This window comes from Priapulus caudatus, unplaced genomic scaffold, assembly GCF_000485595.1.
Source record: "Priapulus caudatus unplaced genomic scaffold, Priapulus_caudatus-5.0.1 Scaffold1754, whole genome shotgun sequence".
NCBI lineage: Eukaryota > Metazoa > Priapulida > Priapulimorpha > Priapulimorphida > Priapulidae > Priapulus > Priapulus caudatus.
Window position 1 is genome coordinate 22,388 of NW_014578815.1, and position 11,886 is coordinate 34,273.

Below are 11,886 nucleotides of genomic sequence, written 5' to 3' on the forward strand. Positions count from 1 at the left end.
CTAATAATACCTAGAGTGTACAACGGAAAAACGGGAAAATGGTGCTATTTCACGACATGATTATTCTACTTTGCCTGCGAGTCTAGAATAATTTCCAGAATAAAGAATTCTGCTTAATGCAATATACCATAAAATTATTCTAGACTCGCAGGCAAAGTAGAATAATGTTGTCGTAAAATAGCACTATTTTCCTGTTTTTCCGTTGTACACTCTAGGTATTATTAACTCTTGATGCAATCAGCTGTCGTGTACAGTGCATTAAATCGGACCCCCAGCCGTTAGCGCGAAAAACACCGCCGTTTTACCTCATATGAATTAATTATACGTATCTAGTCTTCACATTTACAGAGCTAAATAATGACACAGCTGGGCATTGATAGCAGTAACAACGTTCCAAAAAGCCTTAAAGGATCTTGGCCTTCCCAACTTCTGTCACTGAAGATAAACGAAATTATTAAGAATCGAACGATTATTGCCCACAGAATATACCACAGTATTAATGCAGGGTTTCTTCTGAGGGAAAATTAGACAACGGAGGTAATGGCCAGTTTGGGGAAAAAACGCGCATAATCGATTCAAAGGGTGTTTGCGCATCTCGAGGACATAGCAAAGCAAGCACCGCAGGAGCTCGCTCAGCTAGGGGGGTCTGGGGAGCGAAATTTTTTTCCCCACTTGAGATCCGGACCCACCATAGATAGTGTTTTGTAATATATGGTTCGTATATATATCGTATATATATATGGTTGGATTATAGTTCGGGTTCGGGTTCGGGTACGGGTTAGGGTTAGGGTTAGGGATAGTGGGTATTCATTTTACATTGTTGCTTCGAGGAAGACGAGTGAATGAAGTGCGCTGATTGGCTGTGGTCCGGAACTCAAGTGGGAAAAAAAATTTCGCGTCCGGGGACATGCTCCCCCAGGAAATATTTAAAAAAATGGTGCAATTTCGTGCATTCTAAGCTATTCTGAACACATTGTATGAGACTCTTGAATCTCTTCAAGTTGTCAAAAGGAACAAATAAACCATGAATATGAAATGATACAAGCATTCACATTAAATAGTAATACCGTCGAAAACGAGGCGAATGCCTGGAGCGTGGCAAAGATCCGGAAGCTTCCGGTTATATTTTTTTCTGTGTATGAATGATCTTATGAATTTGAAGTTCATACATTTGAAAAATACATAATTCAACCAAAGATTTAAAAAAATATTATTAGTTAATTATTTTTAGATGCTCTCATTTGCATTAATAACGCTTTTAAAACAGCATGAAATGCAATTTTATTTCAACGAAAGCACTTTCCTGGTGTAGAATACAAACGAACACCCATGCGTATGCATGCATAGGTATAGCACCCTCAATTCTCTGCTGGAGTCAACATGGCGCCTGTGGCGCTCAAGTACATGACCAATCATCTTCCTATCCTGTGTTTATCTATAGCCCTTAAGCTAAAGTCACACTGGGGCCGGACTGTCCACGGATTACCGCAGATGGGGCAGGATCTCCCCGGACCGTAAAATTTATAATCCGTGGCGATCCGGGTGAAAAAAACCATCATCGGGCAGGATCGGGCCGGACCAGCACGGCAGCGCCACGGATCATCCTGGATTGAGCCCGGATGAAGCCGGCCCCAGCACGGAGTCACTACGGACCGCCCCGGAGTCCGGACCGCCCCGGACCGCCTCGGACCGCCACGGACCTGATCCGGCCTGGTCCGGCCCCGTCCTGGCCCATCCGTGCTCCCATCCGTGTTGGGTCCGGCCTGATCCGTAGTGATTCGTGGCCAACAAAAACGACACGGATGGCCACGGATGGGCCCAGTTCAACACGGTGCCACTACGGACTGTCCCGGACCTACCACGGACGCGCCACGGACCATCAAGGACCACCCCAGACCGGCCCGGACCGTGCAGGACCGTCCAGGACCCAACAAGGATCTCTCCCCGGATCAGTCCGGCAGCGTCCGGCCCGGTCCGGGAGCTTGGTGTGACTTTAGCTTTACCAAGGGCACGTTTGTTTGGGACGAATCCGTCGGATCGCGATCATGTGATCCTGATCCGACCAAACAAACGCAAACTGCACTTTCACCGCGTTCAGCGTTTCGCTGTGACCTATCAACGGGGTTGTCAATAACAAGGAACAAGCTGTGGATTGGCTGAGGCACGCGGCCGCCATTATTGGGAATCCCAATTCGAATCCACCTCTCAGCTAGCAGGTGCGGTTCGGTTGATCGAGATCATGTTGATACCGCATCAACAAAACACGCCCAAGATTCTGGCGTGTTTGACAGCATAGAACTAAATAGAAGTTCTACTCATAGATTCTATGGTGACAGTCATCATCGTAAATTAAATGTACCGCGTTGTGTTTTACGTGTTGAAAGCTTTTATTCGATTTTTAGATACAATAAATGTAGTTTAATTGATAGAAGTAACAGTGAATTTTCGGTCAGCGAGGCGTTGTTTTGACAAACTCTTTGTGTCGCGGCTGAGAGATTTGAGCGCAGGCGCGCTGGTCAATGCAGGGGTTTGGGTTGACACTATTTTACAACGGCAGTAATACAGGAACATTTCCAACGGCGAATGTTAAATTTTTGAACAATCGGCGGTGCGCCACGTGTGGCTCTAATGTAGAAGAAGACCCTGTATATAACTACAGCTTACACTTCTGTGGAATGTCTGATAATGCGAGTATTAATGGGTCAAATGCGCATCCAAACGCTAATTTCTCCAGCTACTAGACTAAGAAGTACTTCGTGTCATGCATAATCACACTACCTTTAGATGACAAAATATATACTTCTAGTTGCTCCCATTTCACTGCGCGTTGCGTGTAAAACCGCACAAGAAAGAGGTGAGAAAATCCCTGCGCCATTCCTGGGCCAACGCCAACTGTTTGCCAAACAAAATCTAGCCTCGAAGATGGTGACGTGCACGGTCACCATGTTTTATCTTGCTGCGCCCCGTAGCGCTGTATCCGCAGCAGCGCTGCATCGGTTGCTTGGGGTTGGGGAAACAACATTGGACAGTTTCAAAAATACCTTTTATAAGACAAACGTGCAGATGAACATGGGAGGAACTAGAGTGTATTATTTGTCATAAGGTAAGTGTGATTATGTCATACGCACGTAAAGATCTGCTAGTCTAGTAACTTGGAACGTAATTAAGAGTTTGGATGCGCATTGTCGAGCCTGTTAATGATACAGCTTACACTTCTGGTGGAATGTCTGATAATGCAGTATTAATGATACAGCTTACACTTCTGGTGGAATGTCTGATAATGCAGTATTAATGATACAGCTTACACTTCTGGTGGAATGTCTGGCACGGAGACCATGGGCTGGCTGGGTTCGGAGTTCCTTCGCTCGGCGAGAAGTTTCCTCACCTTTCTCATGTTCTGTCGGATTGTCTTCACCTTCAATTCACGATGACAGACATATGTCAGCAGAGCGCCATAACAACGTAGCAATTGTCAACTATAGGCAACAGGCACTCATGTAGGCACTCATGTACCGGTACGCACTCTTCTATAGGCACACACGCACGCACGCACGCACGCACGCACGCACGCACGCACACATATTGAGATATAATTCCCCTTTAAGATTTAAGGAATTTTTGGATTGGATAAGGTGTGAAGCTACCCATGTCTCTTTTCTCTGATCCCCATTACCACCCATCCTGGTCATAGCATGACCCCACCAACACAGGGCTATACATATAAAAATCCCATACCACACCATCCTGGCTCATACAATCCCGACCCACTACCCCCTGGTGCATTCGACTCCACCACCATATGACCTTGTCACTTGCCAACCCCCAACATAAACCATATCCCACACAACCCCGCTACCCAACCATTACATGACCTCGTGACTTTACCCTGCCACACCGCAACCTCTTAAAGCCAAGATTTTGAAAATAATTTCTAAGAAGTCTCGTGTTTTCCCCACTTTTATGATACTTACCGTTATTGCTTGAGTAATAGCAACTATCTAAAGTAACGCTAACACATCTTAGAGTTAGAGCCTTTGTACTTGGCTATATTCACCAAAACATGCACGATTAGAATTTCTTGCGAATCTCGACTATTTTGCGATATCGCGCGATATATCTGCCAATTTCAAAATAAAAACGAAGTCTATGCCCTTTTGTTTGAATTAGGTACACTACGGGTGCACTTGTTTTGAAGGCACCATTTGCAAATTAATTGTCGCTACATAATCAAATATGCCCTGGTGTTACGGCATGCTCAATTCTAATTTTCTATGCTATAACAGCATAAATTCTTAGTGTTTTTCAAGTTGGTATGATCAGTAAAATATCTGCTATCATGTGAGACTATATTTCGATGCATTTTTTTCAGATTGTGCTTATTTGAGCAATGATTTCGAAATAAATCCTTTAACTTCGCTACCTCACTACCCCCCACCAGCACGCAACTACGCTAGCCTCCCACGATCAACCTACGTGTCATCACGTCAGCCGACCACAGATGATAAACGCGTCGTTTCTGCTGCGACCGCAGATAATACACGCATTGTTTCTGCTGCGACCGCAGATAATACACGCGTCGTTTCTGGCGCGACCGCAGATGATACACGCGTCGTTTCTGCTGCGACCGCAGATGATACACGCGTCGTTTCTGCCGCGACCGCAGATGATACACGCGCCGTTTCTGGCGCGACCGCAGATGATACACGCATCATTTCTGCCGCGACCGCCACCCCCCGCTCACCTTCTCATCCGACGCCGCCTTCCTCTCGCCTGCCGGCGCCCCTGCGACTGCTGTCGTTGTAGATGGCGTCGCTGAGTCACCCGAATCGCCACCGTCGCCGTCAACGGGCATGTGCGCGTCGCAGAACGCTGTCTTGCGGACGGTGAAGTGCGTGCCGTTGGGCGTGTCCTTTGTGACGGGCTCCATCTTCATGTAGAGCCCCGCCTGCTGCGCGCACGTCACGTGGAACGCTGTATAGCAGTTGCCACGGTGGCACTGAATGCACGCGCCCGCGCCGCGCTGCTTGCAAATGTAGCAGCCGAGCTTCCAGCGCGCCGCCGGGATGCTTGCAACGCTGTCGATCGGCTCGAGGAACACCGTGTTTGCAAATCCGACCTCTGGCACCCACAGCGCGCAGACGACGTGTGCCCAGCGGCCGTCGTCCGTCTGCTTGAACGCGCCGCCCTTATTCGGGCAGAGCACGCAGTCGACGGCGCGCGACGGCGACTGCAGGCAGCGGCGGCACAGCCACTGGCCCTCGGGGATGTAGGGCACGCCATAGCACTCCTGGTGCACGGCGAGGTCACACAGGTCACAGAAGAGAATCACGTTGCTGTTCTGGCATTCACCGTCATCGCAGATGCAGCAGACGGCGTCCTCATCGATGGACGGCACGTCGTGACGGCCGGCGCGCTGGCTCGCAGCATGGCCCTCCTTCTCCAACCGGTCCATGAGCATCTCAAACACCTCCTGCTTGACTGCGCGCAGGCCCGCGCTGCGACGCCGCTCATTCACAATCTCTAGCCACGCGTAGTCCTGTGCAAAACAAGAGAGCATCAGAAAAGAACAAATGGGGAAATGTTAGATGAGGTGGGCAACATTCATCAAAAGATAAGGAAACATCGAAAAAGGTGGGCGACATTTTTAAAAGAAAACAACAAGAGTGCTGTGACGTCGCTAGTTTCAGACACACAGTCCTGCGATCAACATGCAAACAAGAGAACATTAGAACGGGAATTACAATAGGTGAGTAGCAAGTGATAGGTTAAGGAATTTGTCAGTACTTACAGACATTCACAGTTTAAAGTTGCTTAACCTCGCAGCTAAATGCATATATAGACCTACTGTGAGCGCGTCTATGTTGCACAAATTCACTAGAACTCATTTATGTATTGCTACTTTCATAACATTTCTTCTCAAAATCTAAACGGGACACAGTGGAGCGATCGTTAACAGTTCTTTTCTATCATAAAACAAGTTATAATTCATTATTATGTTTATTCAGTACAAAATTGTGAAATTTGTTTAAATCATAATTATCGTTATCTATATTACTTATGCAATCAGGAAACAAATATAGTGTTTTCGTTCCAGGAACTATTTGCGCTAATATAGCGAGGAGAGTTTATGACAGATAAACAGCGGCTACATCCGAGCCCGCCCGTGGTGGTAATGAACCCCGATGGCGACACTTTGGTGCGACAAAAGAGAAGAAGCGATGGTGGAGAAGCACCTGCTCTCGAAGTCGCACCGTGAGAAATCACACCGTGAGAAACGTGTCACTAAGACGCGCGTTTATGATTCTACCCTAATTACTAACAGGCTTAAAAGCCAAGGCTCAAGCCGAGCTAGAGAGAACCTGACTGTCTCCCGACTACTTCTTGTTCACCTTGCTCATCTCTAACGTTTGCCTATACCGCTTGTATCTTGTTCGACTTCTGTCATGTCGGAGAATAAACGCATGTGTGGTACGTTACGACCGTAGTTGCTGTCTTTCTCTGTTGGTTTGCATTATTCCCTTTGCTACACCTGCGCCTAGCCTTAGATCGCCAGTAGACTCATGCCGCTCCCGAATACCTTCGTTACACAGGTGCAGTGACAGGTAGGGCTACTGCTAGCTGTGTGGCATAACAACATTAGACATAATTTTGAAAATCCCAATGTTTGTAGCACTTCTCTGGCTCAATGAGAACATTTCGTGATGCTTGCACACTGCAAGTATGCTCACAGTAGGTCTATATAGGCTTTTTGTTGCGAGGTTTATCCATTTTAATGATAGCTCATCATTTAATCATAATTGTATACACAGTTATATCTTAATGAACTTGTGTCGAGCTTTTAAATGTCAAAATAACCCAGTCACACTTGAATATATCATAGATATATTTATATTCTTCTACTATTGCAAAATATCTGTCAGAATCACCACGCAGTAATGTTGCTACATGGGCTAACATATGTGAAATTACCGCGCTCCGATAAAATATACTAACATGGGGGATTACTCGCGGGTGACGTCCTATCTGTCCTGCCAGGCCGCCGTAACTAGGCGATCTCGTATTTATATATGGTGTACACTGTGCTTGTTTAGCGTGGAGCAAAGTGTGATAGTCAAGATTTCAACATTGACCATTAAAAGAATAATAGGTCCATTGATTATGCAATATTGACGAATGCTAGAGTAACTGGCACCTTGTGTAGTTAATAAGTACATTACCTTATAGCCAAACGCGTATTAGTTTGTCCAATATCACTGCTGGTTACATTGAATTTGAAATCGGTTGTTGATATGTATCAACGTATCATTTACGTTACGTAAATGTCATCCAGGAGTCAAGCTTTTGTAACGTAAACATTTGTTCGGCCCGTATATGTTTTGGACGCCAGATGAAACAGAGGTGTCAGCGGTGTAACCCCAGCCACGGACTAAACATGGAAATAGAGTAAAACACACGTACTAATCATGGACGCACGTGGACAGCCCTGACAAAAAGTTCCTTATCACGAGCATCCATGTTCACGAAATCACTGATGATAGCATTGCGTACGACCGAGCATGCGTGCGAAAATGTCCGGTGCACTATAAATCTGTATCACACCCGCTTCGCCGGCAGCGGTTTGAAACTGTAAACAACTGATTTTTGGACTGCGGACTTCAATTAGACATTTCCTAGTAACCAGCAGTGATATTGGACAAACTAATACTCGTTTGGCTATAAGGTAATGTACTTATTAACTACACAAGATGCCAGTTACTCTAGCATTCGTCAACATTGCATAATCAATGGACCTATTCATCATCATCATCCAAGTTTTGATTATCCAGGCCTGAATTAAACCTCTACCGAAGGTGTGGCCTGTCTGACTTGTCTTCCTCGAAGACGCCCTCTCCACACAGAGCGGTTATGAGGGTCCGTAGGATCCATGCCAAGCTTTGCTCGGTCATTCTTCACCACTTCATCCCATGTCTTCTTTGGTCTGCCTGCTCTCTTCTGCGCAACCACCTCAATCTTGCGCGCTCAGGCGATCCAGCCTGTGCTACGCTCCACATGCCCGAGCCACCGCAACCTATTAAAAAGAAGCACCACGTCCACATCCCGGATGCCCAGCTTCGCGAGAAGGGAGTCAGAGCTGACTTTGTCTTTAGCCTTGACGTTGCAGATCCAGCAAATCATGGCGCGGTCGTTTCGCCGAAGACGGTTTTAATTCCTTTTATTCCTTTAATACATTCAGCTATAACAATTTGAACTGCCTGCAAGGGGGAGGGGTAAAATAAGCATCTAACAGAATTGGAGAGCAGTGATATACTAGGAAGAAGACAACAGCGGTGAAGATATATCAATGAAGATCGTCTATTGAACATGGACTCATTAGTGGCAAAAGGGCTCTACGCTTTCTGTGTTCAGAGTGCTGTTACTAAGATACCCAACTAGCGCTCAAACCTTGGTGAGTGGATACGTGATAACTGGTGCACCTCACTTTGTCGTACCACTAGCACTCAGCATTTGCATGGTGTATTTCATGCAGGGCCGGGGGCGTGAATGTGATAATTGCCAATCAGTGGCTACTGTACTCAGTGTACTGATGCGGAGTCGGTTTGCTGCAGTCGCGTGTATAAATTATCTTTCAGGATTACATTCAAGAATTCGCAACACATGAGACAACATTCCAGTTCACAGGTAATTATATATCTTGCTTTTTTTACCAAAGACAAAGAAACAGCAGGTTTTTGGTGATTTTCAATTAGCTTTACCCATCTTGGCTGCAATATTTATTACTATTATATGTAGATACACTAACGCAACTCTACGTCTGTGTTTGGTTACATAATTGTACAGGCCTATTTTATATATATACAACTACAAGGTAATGTTTACCACTCATCATTTACAAATAACGTACGCGCGAGTGGTTGTATCCCGAGTTATGGTCATCATTTACAAATAACGTATGGGGGAAATTATGTAAACCGGGTTGTCATGAAATGGTGTAATACTGTATTTTGAGTATTATAACAATTCTTATGATTTATTTCAGTTAACACACTCTTCCGTGTGCGTGCCATTGAATTCCGTGTTCAATAGATGATCTTTATTGATGTTTTTACTGCTGTATTCATCCTATGTAGTATCACGACATATAGTACCAATAAATTTAACTAATCACAAGTAACTATAAGAAATGTATCTGGGACTGTATTGGCAATGCACTAATTGCATACTGTTTCATGTATTTTAATTGAGTCAATAACATTCACAATACCAACAAATTGCAATGTGCCGGCACAGTCACACGTCACCTATAGTCACGCTCACCAAATGTAACGTGCAACCCTTGGTGTAACGTGGCCATCGTATACAAAGGTAGCTTCGTAGCCCAGCCAGTACTAAGTGTTGTTTCGTGGTATCAACACACAATGCAATCTCTCTGTCTCTCTCTCTCTCTCTCTCTCGCTCACACACACACCCCCCTCTCTGTCATAACTGCCATTGGACTACATTTTTTCTAAGTGCGTATGCTCTCACACTTGGTTACAAACACGCAGTGAGGCACTACCAACCTAGCCTGATATTCAGCTGTAGGACTCGCACATTGTCGATACTCGCATAACCGGCAAACAACTACAGGATTAGCCTGGCACGTATAACAGTATTAACCACCACAATATATTAGCAATGCGCAAAAGTATAATAAGTTCAGTCATACAAACATCTTGTCGGCTAAAACACTATGCTAGGAACACCTATTTTGACTTGTATGGATTGTGTGCTACCCAGTATTTACACGATGCAAAACGCTTTATACCACGAGAGCAGAATACCTATTGCTCTCAGTTCATATCAACACAGCTGGGCGATTCAGAGCGACTGGAATTACGTCACACGCATCATCGTGACGTCGCCGCTTATAAGCCAAGCATTTTCAGGGAGGTGTTTTGCAGACTTACTTTCCTGTGATTTGTGCTTTACTAATACTGTTTAGACTTAATCAACTTATTACTCTAGTTATCAACTAAAATCATGTATTTGGAAAATTAATTTTTGTAGTTTTTGCTGAAAATCTCGACACAAATTCTTTAATCGCCGATCACATACCTCTAGTGTAACAAAATCACCACTGCTTTTAATGGGATTCTCCAAAGTTGGCAAAGTGCCAGCAGTCACTCTACCCACTCCCCCTTAATTTCTCCTCTTACCTCTTCGTCCATGTCGTATTCAACATCCTCGTCTAGTTCGTCTGCTGACTTCTCTATGAAGCGGATGTAACCTCGCGCTGGACTGCCGAGCTGCTCCTTGTTGTTTTTCCTCGGAGGAGGGGTTTCAGAGGAGGAACCCTCCAGCAGACGGAACGACGGCTCAGGTAGCTTTGTCTCATCGACTTTGCTGCAGCGACATCAGACAGATAAATGATTATAGTGTGACAACGTTTACATGCATACAGTCAAACCTATGTAGTAAGGAGCACACACATGTAAACAACCTTTAACATACAGTCAAACCTATACTGTAAGGAGCACACACATGTAAACAACCTTTAAAATACAGTCAAACCTATATTGTAAGGAGCACACACATGTAAACAACCTTTAACATACAGTCAAACCAACCATATTGTAAGGAGCACACAACATGTAAACAACTCTAACATACAGTCAAACCTTATATTGTAAGGAGCATCACGACATGTAAAACAACCTTTAAAATACAGTCAAACCTATATTGTAAGGAGCACACACATGTAAACAACCTTTAACATACAGTCAAACCTATATTGTAAGGAGCACACACATGTAAACAACCTTTAACATACAGTCAAACCTGTGTAGTAAGGAGCACACACATGTAAACAACTTTAACATACAGTCAAACCTGTGTAGTAAGGAGCACACACATGTAAACAACCTTTAAAATACAGTCAAACCTGTGTAGTAAGGAGCACACACATGTAAACAACCTTTACCATACAGCCAGAGCCAATATGAAATGAATTGCCTGATGCCTTCTAAAATTCATGGGGAGAACCAGCGTTTATATAAAGATAAAAACTAATGGAATAGCAGTAACAGATTTTACCTTGTCATCAGAGCTAAACACAAAAAGATAATTTGCATATTTACCTTGACATTACAAGTACAAGATCCAAAAATGGAAACTAAAGGCAAGGTGTGTGGTCCGATAAAAGATTATCTTATTGGTTAAATACGTATGTAAATAAGGTACATGTTAATAATATATAAGGAGATTAAATTAACCACACAGAGGATACATAAAATCAGACACTAACAGGAATGCATGCAATAAGAATTAAGATGAACTTGGTTAAATATATACATATATATAAAGATAAACATAGTATTGAATACTGTCAATAGAGATGAACTTTTTGATTGTAGGATATACATAAGATACCTATAAATGAGCATAAATACAGCAATCATTTCAGTATTGTAGATCAGTGCATAATAGAGAGGGCAGATGAGAGGGGAATCGAGAGATAGAAAGAGAGAGAGCGAGAGAGAATAAGAAGAAGATAGAGCAAACATAAGATAGAGAGATAAAGAGTGAGAAAGAAAAACAACACAGAAAGGGAGAGAAAAAGAGAGAAGGGGCAGAGAGAGGGGAGAGTGAGAAAGAGCGAAAGATACAGGCAGAGAAAGAGAGAGAGAGAGAGAGAGAGCTGGAGAGAGAGAGAGAAAAAGCGATAGAGACACACACACACACACACACACCTAGCTCTAGTACTATAGCCCGCGTACAGTTGCTGCAGGGCTATAGAACATTTTATGCCAGTTTTCCTAACTGCACCTGCTCCCCAATGCTTCCACGACTGTAGACAATGTAGACAAAACACATGGGCAGCTATGATGCAGCTATTACATTTCGGTG

The 11,886-nt window shown here is 44.3% G+C and overlaps 1 protein-coding gene across 2 annotated transcripts in view; it reads right to left on the reverse strand.

Annotated features, from left to right (window-relative positions):
- The window catches only part of LOC106817522 (peregrin-like), a 28,220-nt gene extending 17,841 nt beyond the window's left edge, over positions 1-10,379 (reverse strand). For both annotated transcript variants that reach the window (XM_014822195.1, XM_014822194.1), the window contains exons 1-3: positions 10,197-10,379; positions 4,742-5,536; positions 3,306-3,415 (exon numbers count right to left, since the gene is read on the reverse strand). In XM_014822195.1, coding sequence (XP_014677681.1) covers positions 3,306-3,415; positions 4,742-5,536; positions 10,197-10,208 — 917 coding nt within the window. In that variant the 5' untranslated portion in view covers positions 10,209-10,379. The remainder of the gene's footprint in view (positions 1-3,305; positions 3,416-4,741; positions 5,537-10,196) is intronic.
- Between the last annotated feature and the right edge of the window lie 1,507 nt (positions 10,380-11,886).